Source organism: Hyperolius riggenbachi, chromosome 5 (genome assembly GCF_040937935.1).
Source record: "Hyperolius riggenbachi isolate aHypRig1 chromosome 5, aHypRig1.pri, whole genome shotgun sequence".
Lineage (NCBI taxonomy): Eukaryota > Metazoa > Chordata > Amphibia > Anura > Hyperoliidae > Hyperolius > Hyperolius riggenbachi.
This window is the reverse complement of record NC_090650.1, coordinates 252,226,937-252,248,111: the sequence shown is the minus strand read 5'-3', so window position 1 is coordinate 252,248,111 and position 21,175 is coordinate 252,226,937. Positions and strand designations below refer to the sequence as shown.

The window sequence follows — 21,175 nt, the reverse complement described above, 5'->3', positions numbered from 1 at the left end:
ACCACTGCGCCTGCACGCCCGTGTCCTCGCTCCCGCTGATGTCACCAGGAGTGTACTGCGCAGACACAGACCATACTGGGCCTGCGTTATGCGCTGTTGATGACATCAGCGTGATCGAGGACACGGCAACGCAGGCACAGTGGTTTCCAGACTTTAAAGTCTGAAATTCCAGAAGTGAACTGGAGGCGGGGCCGGAGCATCGGTAAATGGCTGCGCCAACACAGGATGTCTGCGGGGGACCGTTAGAAGCCCCGGGTAAGTTCAACTCATTTTACCCTGACCCCCCTACAGTATCCCTTTAAGGACCAGCACTGAGTTCTAAGCTCTGTGCTGGGTGGGCTCTACATCCCCCAGCACAGATCAAATACCAGGCAGAGCGACCAGATCGCCCCCCTTTTTTCCCCACTAGGGGGATGATGTGCTGGGGGGGGTCTGATCGCTCCTGCCTGATCGCTCCTGCCTGCGTGTGGCTGGCGGGGGGGGGGGCACCTCAAAGCCCCCTCTACCGCAGGATTCCCCCTCTTCCTCTCCTCCCTCCCTGCCCCGGAGATCGGAGGCTGCACAGGAACGGATCTGTCCTGTGCAGCCTCTAACAGGCTCCTGCCTGTCATGTGACAGCGATCCCCGGCCACTGATTGGCCGGGGATCGCTGATCTAGTACAACGCTGCTACTGTTAGCAGTGTTGTAAAAATGTAAACAAAGCGGATTATTTCCGCTTGTGTTTACATTTAGCCTGCGAGCTGCGATCGGCAGCCCGCAGGCTATCCACGGAGCCCCCCGCCGTGAATTGACAGGAAGCAGCCGCTCGCGCGAGAGGCTGTTTCCTGATTAATTAGCCTGCAGCCGGCGACGCAGATGTGCGTCGCTGGTCCTGCAGCTACCACTTTGCCGACGCGCGTTATGAGTGCGCGGTCGGCAAGTGGTTAAGAGGCCCTGTACCTCTATGGGGATGTCAGTCAGGTGCAGCTTAGCTTAGATGCACTGCGATGCCTCTAGATAGAATATGTGTAATACGCTGGCACGCCCTGATAGCATGTCACGTGATGCCCTGTTGCCACGGAGATTTGATGCTGGAAGTGGCGATTAGGTGAGTGTTAACCCACTCTTATTACCTGTTGCGACTCTGCAGGTAGGAAGCGAGAAGAGGAATCCAGCTGGATTAACAGCGCAAGCAGGACAGATATATGATATGGATATATATATCTATAGTGCTCTGTTTTTTATGGATATATATATTTTTAAATTTACCTTTAAGCATTATCAAAAGGATACAGTTAGTAATGAATCTCAACAGATATCTGTTTTGAACATGTTTTCATATACTGTATCCCTGGGATGTGTGTGAAGCTCTAATTAAATTTATACTACTAGATACTGTATGGGTCTCCTTATTAAAATTAACTACTAAACCTGCTATCACCAAATGTATAACTACCGTACATACGATACAAACCCCCACACAGCTTTAATAAAAAAAGTAGCGTGAGTGTGTGTATACATCTTATAAACTCGGTTTCTGAACTTTCAAAAAGAAAAGGAAAGTGTTGCTTGCCTTGTGTTTGATGAAACACAAAAAAGGGTGATTTGCAATAAACTGTAGTGGAGGCAAAAGTGATTTTGGAACAATAACTATTCCAGTTGCAGCAGCTGCTTCAGTTCCTTCTTCATTAACTTCAATATAGGCTTTATGGACCACTTTAGATACAGTAAGGCCAACATCAGATATACCAGATAAATCTGCATTTTGCTGGCTGAAGGCATCTACTATTCCCATGTCTTTAAGGTATTGACTTAGATCGTAGCTTTCTTGTATCTTGAAACGTGGAATTTGAACTTCTAATTTCGTGTTACTCAAAGTTTTGGAATCTGTCCATTTCACCAGAGACTCTAAAGTTATCTGTTGCTTGAGCTGGGGTAAAACATAACCTTAGTAAGCATTTGGATAAAAACTGTTTAAAAGATTGGTCTTGCCACAAACATTTTGTGGGGGTGTGATGAACTCCCGTTTTCAACCTGTAAGATATTTTCCAGCGTGCTGTACAACAAACTAACCAATAGCAGGCCAAAATTAGCCATCACTCAGTCAAGACAACTGATCAATAACATACAGTGGGATGTGAAAGTTTGGGCAACCTTGTTAATTGTCATGATTTTCCTCTATAAATCGCTGGATGTTATGATAAAAAATGTCAGTTAAATATATCATATAGAAGACACACACAGTGATATTTGAGAAGTGAAATGAAGTTTATTGGTTTTACAGAAAGTGTGCAATAATTGTTTAAATAAAATTAGGCAGGTGCATAAATTTGGGCACCACAAAAAACAAATGAAATCAATATTTAATAGATCCTTCTTTTGCAGAAATTACAGTCTCTAAACGTTTCCTGTAGGTTCTAATGAGAGTCTGGATTCGGGTTGAAGGTATTTTGGACCATTCCTGTTTACAAAACATCTCTAGTTCATTCAGGTTTGATGGCTTCCAAGCATGGAGAGCTCTCTTTAACTCACATCACAGATTTTCAATTATATTCAGGTCTGGGGACTGAGATGGCCATTCCAGAATGTTGTACTTGTTCCTCTGCATGAATGCCTTAGTGGATTTTGAGCAGTGTTTAGGGTCGTTGTCTTGTTGAAAGATCCAACCCGGTGCAGGTTCAGCTTTGTCACTGATTCTTGGACATTGGTCTCCAGAATCTGCTGATACTGTGTGTAATCCATGTATCCCTCAACTTTGACAAGATTCCCAATCCCTGCACTGGCTGTGCAGCCCCACAGCATGATGGAACCACCATCATATTTAACTGTTGGTAGCAGGTGTTTTTCTTGGAATGCTGTGTTCTTTTTCCTCTTGTTATGCCCAAATAACTAATTTTTAGTTTCATCAGTCCACAGCACCTTTTCCAAAATGAAGCTGGCTTGTCCAAATGTGCTTTAGCATACACCAAGCGGCCCTGTTTGTTCTGTGGGCGGAGAAAAGGCTTCCTCTGCATCACTCTCGCATACAGCATCTCCTTGTGTAAAGTGTGCCTGAATGGTTGAAAGATGTACAGTGACTCCATCTGCAGCAAGATGATGTTGTAGGTCTATGGCGCTGGTCTGTGGGTTGACTCTGACTGGTCTCACCATTCCTCGCTTCTGTTTATCTGAGATTTTTCTTGGTCTGCCACTTCGAGCTTTAACTTTAACTGAGCCTGTGGTCTTCCATTTCCTCATTATGTTCCTAACTGTGGAAACAGACAGCGGAAATCTGTAAGATTTCTGTATCCTTCCCCTAAACCATGATGGTGAATAATCTTTGTCTTCAGGTCATTTGAGAGTTGCTTTGAGACCCCCATGTTGCTACTCTTCAGAGAAAACTAGAAGAGGAGGGAAACTTATGACCCACCCCCTTAAATACTCTTTCTCATAATTGGATTCACCTGTGTATGTAGGTCAGGGGTCACTGAGCTTACCAAGCCAATTTGAGTTCCAATAATTAGTTCTAAAGGTTTTGGAATCAATAAAATGACAATTATTGCACACTTGCTGTAAATCCAATAAACTTAATTTCACTTCTTAAATATCACTGTGTGACATTTTTTTATCGTAACAACCAGTAATTTATACAGGAAAATCATGACGATTAACAAGGTTGCCCAAACTTTCGCATCCCACTGTAGTACGTCTGACATCATCACGCCTAGCACGCACTGGTTGGAAACAGTACTGAGAGCTATTTAGAGAACCACAGAGCCACCGAAGTGATAGCAAATGAGCGGGATGCTGCATGGGAGAGCAGACAACTCCAAGGTCCTTACTATATGATGACAAGTCTTTGAGGTTGCGTAAGTGTATATTGACACCGCAGGCACAGGCCGCATGTCTAATGAGGTTATACTCTATGTGATTGTTTTTATTTGATTTTATCTTGCAGAGCTATTGTGAATTAAACAGCTTTTGGAAAAGAAGCTGACCCATGAGGTTTCATTAAAGAAATCTTAGTTTGACATTAAGCGCAGGATCCACCTGCAAAAGCCTTCCCCTTTGCCCCAAGCCCTTGTCCAATCCATGGACAAGGGGCTCTTCCCCACCTCCTGGGGCACCGGAGGTGGGGAAGAGCCCCTTGTCCATGGATTGGACAAGGGCTTGGGGCAAAGGGGAAGGCTTAGCCGCCCCTCTCCCCCGGAGCCCCCCCCCCCCACATGCCATGGACCATGTGGGCTGGTATAGCTCAGGGTGCGAAGCCCCATGCGGCCAGGGCTCCACATTCTGGCTATCCCAGCCTGCATGGGAGACAAGGGGTTAAATATGCTTGGTAGTGGGGACCCCACGCCATTTTTTTAAATTTCTCACACTCAGCACATTAAAAAAAAATTGTAAAAAATAGGAAAATAATATTTTTTCCCACTATCTTTTTAAGATATCCTGAACATTTGGTGTTTCTACCATGTAAGGGGGCTTTCCTATTAACCTCTAAAGTCGTCGGGTTTTGTTTCATTAGAACTGTCATTTACCGCATTTAAAAGTATACTTTTTTCCTATGAAATTTTAAATCAATTTTCTCAAAAAATATACTTTTTTTTGGAAAAAAATGTTTCCTCTTGTAGTCACTGTCCCCCTCCACATAACCTGCAAATTTGGTGTTTCGAGCATGTAAGGGGGCTCAGCTATTAACCGTTAAAGTCGGCGGCTGTTTGCCTGCTATTAAAGTCTATGGTAGTCTGCCCTGTCCACCTCTTCGCAGATTTTTGCGAAAGTTCGTGTCCGCGGTTCGCGGACCCAAAATCGGGGGTTCTCGACATCTCTAGTCAGCATCTGGTGATCGGCTGCGGTATAGGCATGTGTTGTGGGGTATCATGTGTGAGAGCACAGTTTGTCATCACTGTCAAAGGGGAGATCTGTGCATATGCGGAGATACAATATTCAGACTGTATTACGCAATGTGGAGCTCTATATTTTTATAGTTGTCTTGGAAAGTGGAAAGCGCAGCAGCGACGTTTGCATTCATCATATCATGTAAATTAACACAAACAGTATAACACACTATCTAAGACCATGGGTAAACTGGGTACATTTATGAAGACACACTTCAGTTACAAAATAACAACAAAATGCTATTAGGAGAAGCAAGTCCCCATTCATGTCACTGTCCCCTCCCCCTCCACAATACATTGATGGCATCAATAAAAATAAACACAGTGCAGCTGCAGTGACACCAGAGAAGTTAATAAATACCCTCTCACCTAATGAGCATCAACATAATTTCAGCAATAGGCAGAACGTTTTATTTATATGCTGTGTTTTTTTTAGTTACACCTACCCAGGGCCGGATTTAACATAAGGCACTGTAGGCACATGCATACAGGCGCATGATGATGGATAGGGGGCTCACCTCCCTCCTATGAAGAGTCCTGAGCGGAGTGTAAATGAGAGGATACTCACTTGGGTCTCTTCATTACAAGATCTCCCTTCAGTCAGGGGATCCTCTAGCTACCTAATGCTTTGAGGCACCACTAGCTACTTATCACTGAAGGTATTTCTAGCTACTTAATACTAAGGAGCACCTCTAGCTACCTATGATTGGCAAGGGAGGTAAGGGAGAAGTGACAGCTGGGCCAGTCAGAAGACTCTGTGGGGGGTTTGTAGGTTCATGGAGGGCGAAGTCTAAGGACCCAGGACATCTGTGCTTATAGGCACCTGTGATTTAAATCTGGGCCTGCACCCACCCCTATATTTATGTTGAGAGATTGAGTAGGCTTTATCTTATACCACATATTAATTAAAGGGGCTCCTTTGTTAGATATTGAGAAATATCGTTTACTTGAAAATGAAGTCCAGAAGAAAAAAATATATTTTTAGATACCATTAGAAACGGTCTGTTCTGTCTGTTGGGAAGACTGGTCCCTACTTTGGAGGATCAGAGGAACTTAATGTTCACACTCTTCCAGAGCTCCTACTCTATGTTAGCTGAGCTAATATGCATAGAGAGAGAACTGCACTGCAAAAGAGCTCTGTCACACAAGCTATTACAAGAGTTCTGGTGCTATCTGGGTAAGGTATTCCTTCACAGAAGATAAAACTTAGATAAATGTTGTACATCAACCATTTATAAAGTGTACCCTGCGGTAACTATTGCATATGATACTGCACTCCATAGGAATATTATTGAGGCAATGTATTATTGTATTGGAGAGAAACTGACATAACAATGTTGAGACAGAAATATAATGAAATCAACCTTTTTTCAATAATAAAAAAAATAGTAACTAACCTTTTCCAGACCAGTAATTTCATTTGGAAGAAGAATGATCATGCTCATGTCACCCTTTCCATATGGGAGCTCAATAACCTGTGCATCTATTTCTTCTATTATGCCAAATTGAAATCTTTCAGTTTGACTCATCATAGGAACTGTTATTTGTACATCCTGGAGAAATACAATTATTTGGTGTATTTAAATACCACTCATATCCCTGGACTGAGACTGTGCATGAATTATTTAATAAGATAAAATGGCAAAAATAGACAACTTGTTTTAATTCAGCTTGTGCATTGCATTTTGTATCCTTTACTAGTACCTACAGAAAATGAGCATAGGGACTCTTTTACACTACACATGATTTTGCTGTTATTTGATTGTGATGCAAGTCCTGCATGCCGCATTTTTTTCTGCTTTACCTTTTTGTGTTCCTTGCATCCAGTGAAAATTGTATCGGAATCACGTTGCCATTTGTAGTATAAAAGAAGCCTTAGGAAGTGTTATGCTAGGTACACATGATACAATTTTCTGGCAGATTTACCTGGCATATCCATTTTTTCTAACAAGTCCGATCTGAATTTCGATCAATTTTCCGATCGATTTCCATAAAAATGAACTAATATTGATCGGAAAATCGATCGAAATTTAGATCAAACATGTTGGAAAAAATCGATCTGGCAGAAAAATCTACCAGAAAATTGTATCATGTGTGTACCTAGCATTACACACAACATTGATCATTTGAAAAAGGAGACCAACCTTGAACACAAGTAGAGATGTCACAAACCCGCGGATTTTTGTGAGTGAACCGCGAGCGTGAACTTGCGAAAAAGTTCGCAACCAGGCGAATCATGCGAACCGCAATAGAATTCAATGGGCAGGCGAACTTTCAAAACTACAAACGCTAATTCTGGCCACAAAAGTTGTTTCAAGGGGTCTAACACCTGGAGGGGGGCATGGCGGAGTGGGATACACGCCAAAAGCCCCCGGGAAAATTCCAGATTTGACGCAGAGCAGGGTTATAATCCCTAAAGGGCAAAAATCACATTGCATTCCTAAATTGGAGGCCTAAAGTGCTTGAAAACATCTTGTGTGTGTATACATCAATCAGGTAGTGTAATTAGTGTACTGCTTCATTACACTGTTTATGTAATGATGGCCGTGCTGGACTGGTGTGCACCATGGCGAGAGTGCAGGCAATGGCGGTTTTCAGGCCCATATGGTCGGGCTGAGGTAGCTCAATGACAGAACAACAGTGACTGAGTGTCCAGCTGATCGAATTTTGTCTGTCCACAATGAAGCAACGACCTTATTATCTTCTTGGGTCAGGTGTGCTCCCTAACACACTCATATAGCCGGTCATTGCTTCATTGTGATACGCAAGCCCCTTCACCGCGGCAAGGTAACGATCACGAAGGGGAATTGACACATGTACATGCCTTTTGTTTTGTTGTTGCAGCCGCAGTGCAGCCAGAAAAATTAGGCAGGCATGTACACGCACCAGAAAAATTATTATAGCGACCACTGCTAGCAGCGGCTTTAAAAATTCAGGAATCCACCTGGAGTCCTGGACCCTGTTGGTGGTGGCGGAAAAGGCAGTCAAGCTGCCTGCAGGCAGAGATGCTGTGTGTGGGGACTGACTTAGTCTTCGGGCAGGCCTGACTGTGCTTTGCAGACCAGGCATCTGTGGTGAGATGGACCCTTGACTCAACGCTGTGTGCAAGAGATGACACCACTTTCCTTTCAACATCACGGTACAGTTTGGGTATCGCTTTTTTTGAGAAATAATTGCGGCCTGGTATCTTCCACTGCGGTGTGTGGCTTTGCTTTTGTGTGCTGCTTTTCCTCAGGTGGTCATCCCATTGCAGTTTGTGCTTTTTCATCATGTGCCTTCGTAAGGTAGTTGTCCCTACATTGGTCTTGGTCTTTCCACGGCTCAATTTTCAGTGGCAGAGAGTACAGATGGCATTGCTCTCATCTGAGGCAGACACACAAAAAAATTTCCACACCGATGAGCCCTGGGATGATGGCACTTTGGAGATGGCTGCCGACGGAGTGTTAAGTGGGGTGGCAGAATCAGAGCAGGAGGAGGAAGATATGTCACGTTTCCGTGCGGAAGCTGAGGAAGATGAGGTGTTCTGTGTTAAATAGTCAACTACGTCCTGACAATATTGGGGGTTGAACACTGTACTTGGTCAAGGGCCACACTGACGTGACTAATACAATGTGCAGTCACACAGATGCAGTGAAAGGTATACACTGACTGCTGGTATAATACAATGTGCAGTCACACAGGTGCATTGAAAGGTATGCAGTGACGGCTGGTATAACAATGTGCAGTCACACAGGTGCAGTGAAAAGGTTGCAGTGACTGCTGGTATAACAATGTGCAGTCACGCAGGTGCAGTGAAAATGGATGCACTGACTGCTACTATAAAAAACAGCGTGCAGTCACACAGGTGCAGTGAAAGGTATGCAGTGACTGGTATTATAATACAATGTGCAGCAGTCACACTAGGCACTGAATGTGCTGGGCCTGGCACAGTATAGCAATTAGCAAGAACCAGCTGCGACAGACAGGACTGTATATGCAGTGTCAGTGGGCCACACCAAAAAAACACATCACAAGAACATTAGCTCTCAAAAGAGCTGTTTTGGTGGTGCTTTTTAGCAACAAATATTAGCAAGGATCAAGCTAACAAGAGCCTAACTAAGCTTTCGCTATCTCTGCAGCAGCCTCTCTCCCTTATCTCACTAAAACAGCAGTACACAGAGTGAGAACATGGCCGACGCTGCTGCCTTATATAAGGGGGGGGGGAGGGGGGCTCCAGGAGGGAGTGCAGCCTGATTGGCTGCCATGTGTCTACTGACTGTGATATAGAGGGTGAAAATTTAGCCCAATAATGTAGTAGTATAGGAGGTGGGACGAACTCACATAAAGTTCGCGATTTGATGCAAAAGCGAACCCATGTTGTTCGCGCGAATAAGTTCGCGTGCGAACCGTTCGGGACATCTCTAAACACAAGCACAGATGCCTCTTTGTGAAAATATTTGTTATTGTAATCTCAACATTTCCCTTGTGAAAATTTGCTGATACTGTCAAGCAAGCTTTTTCCAATAAAGCAAACTTGTATTATTTTCCCAAGTGTACACATTGATTACGGGTAATATTTGACTCCCCTCTCGCATTTATTCTATACCGAAGGCCTGTGGTCAGTAGGGAGCCTGCCCTATGTTGCCAACCGATTAGCAGCGCGCTGTGAGCAGGAGGGGTGGCAGCGCAGTGAAGGGGGAGCAGCGGGCACAGCGGCGAGGAAGGGAGCTGTCTCCCCCCTTCCCTCACCTTGGGGCTCCACCTTCCCTGCTCCCTCCTCCAGGATTTAGTATTGTGTGCGGCTGGCAGCAGGCGTGGACTTACCTCTTCCTTGTTCTAGACGCAGGAGGGAGCTCTGTGTGCCACTAGTCTGGTCTACTCAGTCACTGAGGGCACGCAGACCTGGCACATAGACCTGGCTATCTAAACTGGGGACACCCATAGACCTGGCTACTTATACTGGGGACACCTATACACCTGGATACTTATACTGGGGACATCAATAGACCTGGCTACTTATAGTGGGGACACCTATAGACCTGGCTATCTAAACTGGCGACACCTATAGACCTGGCTACTTATACTGGGGACACATACAGACTTGGCTACCTATACTGGGGAAACCTATAGACCTGGTTACCTATACTGGGAACACCTATAGACCTGGTTACTTCCACTGGGGATACCAATAGATCTGGTTACCTATATTCGGGGCACCTATTTTGGGGGAACTGCTGCCAGATTAACTGTATTTTTGGGGAGCCGCTGCTGCCAGATTAAGTGTATTTTGGGAACAGCTGCCAGATTATATGTATGTTGGGGAAGTACGGTTCGGAACCGCTGCCAGATTATGTATGTTGGGGGAACAGTTACTTTCAGATTATGTGTATTTTGGGCGAACCACTGCTGCCAGATTACATGTATTTTGGGTGATCCGCTGCCAGATTACGTGTATTTTGGGGAACCGCTGCCAAATTATGTGTATGTTGGGGGAACCACTGCTGCCAGATTATGTCTATTTTGGGGTAACCACTGCCACTTACATGTGTTTTTGGTGAAATGCTGTCAGATTACATGTATTTTGGGGGGAAACGCTATGGCAGAGCTCAAACTTCCCCGGTAGACCTTTTACCCAGTGCTAAGGTCATGTATATTTGGCCCCACCCATGAACACGCCCACATTCTGTTGCATGACCATGCCGATACGCGTGGCGCAGAGGTTTTTGTCAGTTAAAAATATCCTTTGTCAGTAAATTTTTATATCTTTGTCAGTAAAAAATAATGTGAAAGGTTGGCAACTCTGGTACGGGGCCCCATAATCTCCTATTGCCCGTGGTCTTCATGGGTTGTCAGTCCACCTCTGTTCAGGACACTGCTAAAATGCTAACACAGGTGATAAAATTAAGGCTTACTAGTTCAGCAATGATAGAAATCAAATGTAAACATCACAAACGCAGACGCTTTTGAGCAGAGCAGATTGTCCAAAGGATTGTGCTATTATTGAAGAAAAGGTACCTACAGATGTATTTCGCTAATTGGCTGACATGCTTTAATCCTTACGTAATAGCAAGCTGATCCTGTGTGGACAGATCACAAACAAATCATTCCAGCACCCAGCCTGTGTCTCACTCAAACAAGGGGAAAGGGAAGAGGCAGGAGGGAGAGAAACACTGTGAGTGTAATTCCATATCTTAGTAGCTAAGCATTGCTGGACACTACAGCTTGTATTTAACAGATAGGAAGTTGTAAATCAGGATATAACATTCATTGGCTAATTTAAAAGAAAACCAGTCAGCTGGTAAGCCGTCTCCAGACTCAATTGCTGTTGACTGACAGTGTTAAAACATACAATCAGAATGAGGTACAGAGTTTTTTTTTAGTTTTTTTTTTTACACATATAAGTGTGATCCAAATACACTAATTTTAAGGGATCTTGCAAGTATTGTAAGGCATTTATGGTTAATAGATAAGACCCTAGGTTTGCTTAACGCCTACATAAACTAAGGCTGACATGTAGAGTTTTTTTACAGACCCTATCCTGTTCAGTGTATGCGGCTGGAGCCTGGAAACAGTAAACTGTATGTTACTGAGCGGGCGGGGGAGCCTTAGAGGGGCACAGCGATTCCCAGGGGGGACTAGTGCTACAGCGTGCCCCAGGGTAGCGCCGTCACTGCCTGCTCTGTGGTCTAACCGGTAATAGAGTAGCAATCTCTGCTGAACTTGGCTGATTGGCTCTGTTTGTACACTTCGTTCTTCTCTGTTGTTTCTTAGGCTTTTCTATTCTTATGTTAGTCTGATATACTAACAGGCAAACCTCAAAAAATGTGAATATCCTGCAAAAGTCCATTTATATCAGTAATTCAACTTAAAAGGTGACACTAAAGTTAAAGGTAAAGTTACACCTGGAGGTATAGTTAACTCCCCAAGAGTTATTGAAAGAAGAGTTTTGAGATAAAAGCATGATGGCAGTCCCATGACCACAGAGAATACCTTCTGCAGTTTGGTCCAGCATGGTAATATAATACTGTGCATTAATGAACCAATGTTATTAAGGTATGTAACACAAGGTATAGAGGAGGTAAAGTGAAGGAAAGTTTACTCTGCTTAGTTGTAACATGCACATCAATACCACACTATTATTATGCTGATTAGGTCAAAATTGTTACAGTAATCACGGGTGCCCATCACATTTCTTTCATGTAACAGGCAGCTGTATATTGGAAGTTTAGCATGTTCCCGGGTCACCTCTTGAAGGAGATAGAACATTAGCCAACATATTTTCCTATGTTCTGGCAGAAAGTCATTGGTCCGGATTAGTTTTCACTGCTTTTAGGCTACGTCCACAGTTAACACATCTTACCACACTGCAATCACAAGCCTATGGGAAGGTCACATTGTAACGTGTAGCATTATGGTAAGGCACTGCTGTAGTACGTTACCTCTAAACCAGGCCCGGGCAAACTTTAAGCGGCCCGGGCCGCACTTTGCGGATTGCAGGCCGCGTTCCTTAAATTCCAACCCCCCTCCCTCCCTGCAAAGTTGTGAGCGGGTACCTGGGATTTGAAACTCACCTCACTCACCGGTGTCCCGCGTCGCGTCTCCATGACAACAAGACTTCACATGACGTGACGTCAGGAAGTGCCAGCGTATCATACGCTGGCAGCAACTTTGCAGGGAGGGAGGGGGGAGTGCTGCTCTAAACGCACACGTTGCCCAGCGCTGCTCTAAACGCACGTGTTACCGGGTACAGGAAAGCATACTTTTCATTGCCTTTATGTGTTACTGTACCTATTGCATGGGATGGCAACACAGCATAGATGTGCGTTACCGCCTTTTTTTTTTGCATTGCGTTGTAACGCTGCATTGTGACTTTAATGCCACATTACAACACAACATCCCACTGTGAATAAGCCCTCAATGTCCAGTTGTAAATGCTTAAAGTGAACCTCCGGACTAAAAATCTACTTAGCAGAACTGAAAAGGCTTGGTGTTTCTTTAACAGTTTCACAGCATCAGAACTTTGTTTTTCTTACCAAAGCATCATTTTTAGCTGCATTTTTAGCTAAGCTCCACCCATCAAAGAAAAAAAGCCTGGGCTTTTCCCCCCTGATGCTGTGCAGAGCATGAAGGGATTTCCTATGTTGTTATTCATGTTGCCTAGCAACTGGGAGAGGTGATCAGGACACAGGACAGTTGGAACTGTGTCTCATGCTCCCTGTCACCTCCTTTTAACCAAAACGATGGCTGCCATCATGAAATCAAACATTTGTCTGTTCTTTTAAAACAGTGTGGGTAAGATATAATATTACCTATCTATTTTAAATAACATAACTAATGTAACTTAATGACAGTATGTTTGTTTAGGCTGGAGTTCCTCTTTAACCGGTAAATTCAGATTCTCCCTCTTTACCCACCAGTGAATAATTTTTTTAAGAAGGTTTATTAGTTAACATACCTTTTTCACATAAAATGGAGCATTTTTTGTGTTTTCTTTTTTAAACTTTTTCATCCATTCACCATGAAAATAAATACAGTTCACCAAAACCAAAGAAGCATTCTTGTCCAATGAACGTGGGGCAAATAAGTTGGTGATTTTTCCTTCAAATATAAAGGAAACAAACAAACATTACATCTTTCACTAAAAAAACACATTGCAAGGAAAGAAAATAGTTATTTTATAGCCACTAAAGAAAACTATTATTACAGAATTACAGAGCTCCCTTATTTTATGTGACGCTGTATAAGTAACACTCGCACAGCTGGTAAGCAGCACAAGTGTGACTGTGAAAAAATGAAACCTAATAAAATATATAGATACTAGTACCACTAGGACCACGCCATGCATGGAGCATTTCTGTGTCTCCCTCTATCTAGACTGGTTGCTGCATTCATATTGCCTTATCCTGGTGGACACCGGATCGGTCACTGTATGCATATCACTCAGTTACCTTCGTCTTTCATTTATATGCTCTGCTCATTTATCTTGCCACATTATTATATACATATGCACAGCTATAACATGACTATGTGCATATTATTACTCTATATTGTTTGATCATCGTACACTTTACTATTATCGTCAAGGTTTATCTCTTTATGAGCATTAGCATTTTCTTTGGCACGAGTCATTGTTTTGCACCCTACATCATCCAGACTCGGGTCCCCCATCTCCCTCACAGGGCTCTTGACTTATGCTGCGTACAGGGTTACCCATGACTGAGGTGAGGCACCTATTGATTGATTAGACACTGTGGTGTGTCTTATAGGTTTGTTCAGTGTGTATAAAGAGACTCTAATGCGAGGATAAATTCTATTTTTTAACTTGTATTCCTGTCAATGACTATAACCCCTGCTAAACCACCGCTATCCCACAGCAAAACGAGGGGTTATACCCCCCAAATCCCCCTGCAAAAGCCGCAACTTTCTTGGTCGTGGATTTTGCTGCTCATGTAGGCAGAGCTACGAGCTGCAGCTTTGCCTCCATGGGCGTCAATCTGCCGGCGGATCTCCGCCTCTCCCCCGCCCCTCTCTGTGAAGGCAGATTGAGAGGGGCGGGGAGAGGCGGCGATCAGCCGGGATTGATGTGCTGAGAGGCAGAGCTACAGCCATTAGCGCTGCCTCATTCAGGAAGCGCTCCCCGCACAAAGGAGAGGGAATTTAGGGGGTATAGACCCCTAGTTTTGCTGTGGGATAGCGGTGGTTTAGCAGGGGTTATGGTCATTGACAGGAATACAAGTTAAAAAATAGAATTTATCCTCGCTTCAGCTTCTCTTTAACCACTTGAGGACTGCGGTGTTAACCCCCCTAGTGACCAGGCCATTTTTACTTAATTGGGCCACTGAACCTTTAAGGCAAAGCTGCAGGACCGCACAACTCAGCTCACAAGTGATTCCCCCCTACTTTTCTCCCCAACAACAGAGCTCTCTGTTGGTGGGGTCTGATCGCCCCCACATTGTTTATTTTTTTATAAATGTTTATGTTTTTTATTTTTAAATAAATTTTACTAATTTCTTTTTTTACTTTACCCTCCCTCCCACTCCCCTGCCGGCCAATCACGCGATCAGCTGTCATAGGCTTCTGCCTATGAGAGCCGATTGCTCTCTTGTCCCCCAGGGAGACAGCTGTGTCACACGGCTTTCCCCAGTATAGCGCTGCTGCTGATTGCAGCGCTGTACAAAGTATTTAGAGGGCGAAACCGCCGTCTAATAGTCTCCCGAGCGGCGATCGCCGCACGGAGACTAAAGGCAGGGTGGAGCTCCGCTCCCCGAGCAGGAGATGCGCGCACAGCGTGCGCGTGATCTCCTGCTAGCCCCATAGAAGACCGTTCACGCCAATGGGCGTGGAGCGATCCTGGGGCTGCCGCACTGCTTACGCCGATTGGCGTGGAGCAGTCGGCAAGAGGTTAAGAAACACTGTTGTAATTGGTTTTACTGTGTTTGCTTCAGTTGTACAATAAAGTTCATATATTTGTATTCATTTTGGTGTTTGCAGAACTTCTTTTGCTTGTTATTCCATTGACTTTCATGTTACTCTTCACAGTACAGCTGTGCGTTCCGTTGCAATGCAACTGGACACATTTTACTTATGGGTTCTGTTGTGTCCAGGCCCGGCCCTAGACTTTTTGCCGCCTGAGGCAATCTTTAAAGAAATCGCCCCCCCCCCAAGCCGTGGGTGTGGGGGGCCGCCCGAGCTGGAAGGGATAGTGAGCAGGAAGGGGGTATTGGGCCTAGCGGCGGGACTGGGGTCGGACCCCCCCTCCCTCGCCTGGGTCCCCCGTCCTCCGCTCCCCTCCCGCTTTAAAAAGTTACGTCGCTGGCTGCAGCTATTGTAAGAGGCAACTGGCAGGGATCACTCCACTGACGTCACTTCCTGCGGCGTAGCAGGAAGTGACGTCAGTGGAGCGCACGCTGGAACGAGGAAGAGGTGAGTGATCCCCGCCCGTTGCCTCTTACAATAGCTGCAGCCAGCGACGTAACTTTTTAAAGTTGGAGGGGAGCGGAGGACGGGGGACCCAGGCGAGGGAGGGGGGGTCCAACCCCCCTCCCCGCCGCTAGGCCCAATACCCCCTTCCTGCCCGCTATCCCCTCCAGCTCGGGTGGCCCCCCACACCCACGGACGGGCGGGTGCCGCTCCCCCCAGAAGTGCCGCCTGAGGCAAAAGTTTCACCCCGCCTCATGGGCGGGACGGCCCTGGTTGTGTCGCAGCCGTTGACATCTGTGTTATAACGCACTGCAATGCACACGCCATGCATCAGGAAACCATGCATGAAATAGTATTGCTAAAAACAAGTTCATAATCACTCTACCCCCTTAGTTATCATACCAGTCGGTGCAGGATCTGGGGAGCCAGGACATCCACATAAACCAACAAGGAAGGATCCGCAGACCAAACTTGGTTCGATGAAAAATGTCTGTTCTTTATTAGAAAAATCCACATGACAAAAAGTGCAATATAATCACAGGATCAACTAGATTGATCCTGTGATTTTATTGCACTTTTTGTTATGTGGATTTTTCTAATAAAGAACAGACATTTTTCATCAAACCAGGTCTGGTCTGCGGATCCTTCCTTGTTGAAATACTGTTGCTACATGCCATTGTATAGTCAATAAGCCCTTAAAGGGACACTTAAGTCAAACAAAAAAAATGAGTTTTACTCACCTGGGGCTTCCAATAGCCCCCTGCAGCTGTCCGGTGCCCTCGCCGTCTCCCTCCGATCCTCCTGGCCCCGCCGGCAGCCACTTCCTGTTTCGGTGACAGGAGCTGACAGGCTGGGGACGAGAGTGATTCTTCGCGTTCCTGGCCACAATAGCGCCATCTATGCTGCTATAGCATATATCATATACCATATAGCAGCATAGAGGGTGCTAATGTGTCTGGGAACGCGAAGAATCACTCGCGTCCCCAGCCTGTCAGCTCCTGTCACCGAAACAGGAAGTGGCTGCCGGTGGGGACAGGAGGATCGGAGGGAGACGGCGAGGGCACCGGACAGCTGCAGGGGGCTATTGGAAGCCCTAGTTGAGTAAAACTCATTTTTTTTGTTTCACTTAAGTGTCCCTTTAATGGCCGGAGCTCAAATTAGAAAAAAAAAAAGGTAATTTGGCTGCTTGCAATAGCCGATGCCCGAATTATGTATTCCCGCAGTGTTGCAACAACTTGGAAGGGAAATAGCATTAACGCCACGTAGGAGTTTGCCTGCAGCAGGGTAAGCTGTTTTTTAGCTATACCCTGCGCCGTATATGGCCGCAACCATTTCAAATGTAGGCCCCTTCACCTTCCTCCCCAGGATGGCTCGGGTCATGGTGCGCCACTGCTTGAATGGGTTTCAGAATGCTGAGTGTGCACTGAAAGCTGGTGCAGGAAAAAGGGATTACAATAGAAAAGGAAGTTCTTAAAATCTTTAGCACAGACAGAAGAAAAAAAAGAGTTTTAATAAGAGTTGACATTTTTTTACTAATGAACTATTGTGTCTTGTCCTCCAACCTTCAATCGTGAACAAACATTTGCTTACATCCATGAATCTAAGCTCAATGACTGAAAAACTCAACGACTGAATCATTATGAAATGTACTATACCTTTTGTTTCTGTTTCAACCCATTTATTTATATTTTCTCTGGTCTTGTCCTTATGAAAATCAACTGACTTCAAGTTTGCTTTGTAAAGTGCTTGAGTAGATGTCCGATATTCCTAAATACATAAGAGACAAACACATTAAAATGTTATCTTTGCGCAATCTGATAAATCTGATAGTTTAACTACTTCCTGCAAATTAGACATTTAAAAATTGTCCTATTTGTGCACCTTTAGTGCAAAAAGAACATTGATAAAAGTCCTGCCATTCTGCCAAAGCGCACATGTGCCGTGGGAGCATACGTGCGCAAATTTGAACCCTTGAGCCCATAGCATGAAGTGGCTAAAAAATGGGATGGCAAGGGACACTCACCATTTAATATATGGCCACATGCTATTGATAACAAAAGTGTTCCAGTATTTGTTATTATTAAATCGCACTTTATAGAAAACATTTCACAGGCAGACCAGTCTTCATCAAGCCTGTTTGTGTGAATATCTGGCCAAAAAACTAACCATTGACTGGTCAGCTACTGGTGCATTAACTATTTAATGACAAACAGACTTATAAAAATGTCCTGCTAGAGCCTCTTAATGGCTCCAGGACGTTTTTATAACTCAGACAGTGTAGCAGCCGCTGTGCGTGTGTGCCTGAGATTGGTGCGGGAAAAAAAAACATAGAAAAAATACATCTTTATTTCCAAATAATATATTGTCACCATACTTTGTACTAGGGACATAATTAAAATCTTGTGATAACCAGGACATATAAGCAGATAAAATGTGTGGCTTTTATGTACAGTAGCTGTGTTTATATTAAAACTATAGGGGATGAAATTGGAGAAATAGTGTATTTTTTCATTTTTTCCTTATTTTTCCCTTTAAAATGCATAAAAAAATAAAGTAATTACTGAAACCAAATATCAACCCCAAAAAGCCTAATTGGTAGTAAAAAAAACAAGATATAGATCATTTCATTGTGATTAGTAGTAGTGATTAAGCTATTGGCAAATGAAAGGGATGAGCACTGAAAGGTTAAAATTGCTCTTGTCCGTTAGGGTAAAAACTGCTTTAATGTATTTCTTTATCCTACTGAATAGGTAGGACCGACTGAGCAGACAGCTGGTGGTTGCTGAGGATCTGTGAATTATTCAACCCTTTAATAAAACTTAATTTGAACAACATCACTTCATATAAGCTTTGGGATGTAGCTAAATGTCCTCAGCAAGTAATAGTGCACCTGCTAGCAGACATCTGTGCTCATAATCTCCAGGGATCTTAAGTATATTTTATAGCCCTGACTCTTTCATATTAATGAGTGTTGAGGTTTGTTATGTTTTTTGGAAAGTGTAGCAGTCCCACATGACAGTAGCATTGCCTTCCATTCTGCAAATCATCTGCCTCTACTGAGACGCTGATCACTGCAGTTGGTTAAGCCAGATGTGCGTGATCCGGTGTTAGTCATGGAGAGAATCCGAAGACATAACAACAAGGTTCTGATCCCGTTCTGTACCATGCCGGAAGAAGAAGAACTCTTGTACAGTTAATCATTAAAGTTATCAACTAAACAACTTTTGCTGCTATGTCTTCGGATGCAGTTGGTTGGAGTCTCAACTCACCATGAAAGGTGCAGGAAGAGCAAGCTCAGCGTGGTAGCAAGATGACTTGAGACATGACTCGGCTGCAGTGATCAGTGCCTCAGTAAAGGCTAATGGGAGAGCAGAGTGAGCATCAAAACCTGGGTCACAAAGTCTATGCAAATTTATACAATCAGTGAAATTAGAAGACAGTTATACATAGGCTGTATCGGACATGTGGCTATCTTCCTGATTCCATTGCTGCACTTACCAAGGCTTCACATGCTGGGATCTGCAGGCCATACCTACATTTATAGCCCATGCAATTTATGAAGTCTGTACAATCAGCAAGCTGCTATGCATGGGCTGAGAAGGACTGTTGTATGTGTCCTCTCTGCCTGATATCATCGATGCAACAGGTGAGGCTAAACATGTTGGGACCTAAAGTCCACACGTTGCTCTAGTTCTAGAATGTCATGCTGCAGCCTAACGTCTTGAGCATAGAGATGAGCGTAATGGAGTAATTACGATTTCGCGAAATTTCGCGTAATTAGTGTAATTACGTTTATGGCCGTAAGTACATAATCGTAATGAAGAAGGATTTCGCGAAATTTCGCGTAAGCGTAATTTTCGCGTAATTTTCGCATTGCAACGGGTATTACGAAATTAATGCGTATGGTCATGCTCCCGAAGCGGAAAAGTTGACGCATGTATCAATGTTAGGTAGCCGCCGACTTTAAGGGTTAATAGCAAAGCCCCCTTAAGTGCTAAGAGCCTCAAATTTGGAGAATATTTTAAGGAGATCAGGAGGAATAAGAGGAAATTTTTTTTTTTCAAAAAGACCTTATAGTTTTTGAGAAAATCGATGTTAAAGTTTCAAAGGAAAAATGTAAACATTTAAAAACCCGCCGACTTTAACGGTTAATAGCAAAGCCTGCTTAAAGTTTAGGAACACCAAATTCCCAGGGTATATTAAGGGGATCAGTGGGAATAAGAGGAAACATTTTTTTTACAAAAAGACCTTATAGTTTTTGAGAAAATCGATTTTTAAGTTTCAAGGGCGAAAATGTCTTTTAAATGCAGAAAATGTCAGTTTTTTTTGCACAGGTAACAATAGTGTATTATTTTCATAGATTCCCCCAAGTGGGAAGAGTTTTACTTACTTCGTTCTGAGTGTGGGAAATATTAAAAAAAAACGACGTGGGGTCCCCCCTCCCAGACCTCTTTAACCCCTTGTCCCCATGCAGGCTGGGATAGCCAGAATGTGGAGCACCGGCCGCGTGGGGCTCCGCACCCTGACTATACCAGCCCGCATGGTCCATGGATTGGGGGGTCTCGGAAGGGGAGGGGCAGCCAAGCTTTCCCCTCCCCCTCCGAGCCCTTGTCCAATCCAAGGACAAGGGGCTCTTCTCCACCTCCGATGGGCGGTGGAGGTGGAGGCCGCGATTTCCTGGGGGGGAGGTTCGTGGTGGAATCTGGGAGTCCCCTTTAAAAAGGGGTCCCCCAGATGCCCACCCCCCCCTCCCAGGAGAAATGAGTATAGAGGTACTTGTACCCCTTACCCATTTCCTTTAAGAGTTAAAAGTAAATAAACACACAAACACTTAGAAAAAGTATTTTAATTGAACAAAAAACATAACCACGAAAAAAGTCCTGTAATATTCTTAATTAACCATTAATACTTACCTGTCCCTTTAAATAAATGATCCCTCGAAATAGCCTCGGAAATGTTCTATCAGTTACAATGTAACAAAGTTATTACAATGTAACAACTTTGTTACATTGTAACTACGCCGCACCCAACGTCACTCGCCGCCGCCGCCGCATACGCGTCTGCGCTGCACACATTCCCGACAGAGCTCTGAGCTATATAGCTCAGAGCTCTGAGAAGCATCTTTGTATTTGGGCTCCAAGGAGCCCCATTGGTCCTTAGCAGACCAATGGGGTTCCTTTTGATTTGAAGGAACCCCATTGGTCTGCTAAGGACCAATGGGGCTCCTTGGAGCCAAAATACAAAGATGCTTCTCAGAGCTCTGAGCTATATAGCTCAGAGCTCTGTCGGGAATGTGTGCAGCGCAGACGCGTATGCGGCGGCGGCGAGTGACGTCGGGTGCGGCGTAGTTACAATGTAACAAAGTTGTTACATTGTAATAACTTTGTTACATTGTAACTGATAGAACATTTCCGAGGCT

General features: G+C 44.3%; 1 protein-coding gene across 2 annotated transcripts in view; it reads right to left on the bottom strand.

The window, feature by feature from the left end:
* Positions 1–257: 257 nt before the first annotated feature.
* The window catches only part of LOC137518659 (leukocyte elastase inhibitor-like), a 60,779-nt gene continuing 39,861 nt past the window's right edge, over positions 258–21,175 (bottom strand). For both annotated transcript variants that reach the window (XM_068236789.1, XM_068236790.1), the window contains exons 6-9: positions 17,412–17,523; positions 13,292–13,434; positions 6,255–6,410; positions 258–1,910 (exon numbers count right to left, since the gene is read on the bottom strand). In XM_068236789.1, the coding sequence (XP_068092890.1) occupies positions 1,503–1,910; positions 6,255–6,410; positions 13,292–13,434; positions 17,412–17,523 (819 nt within the window). In that variant the 3' untranslated portion in view covers positions 258–1,502. The remainder of the gene's footprint in view (positions 1,911–6,254; positions 6,411–13,291; positions 13,435–17,411; positions 17,524–21,175) is intronic.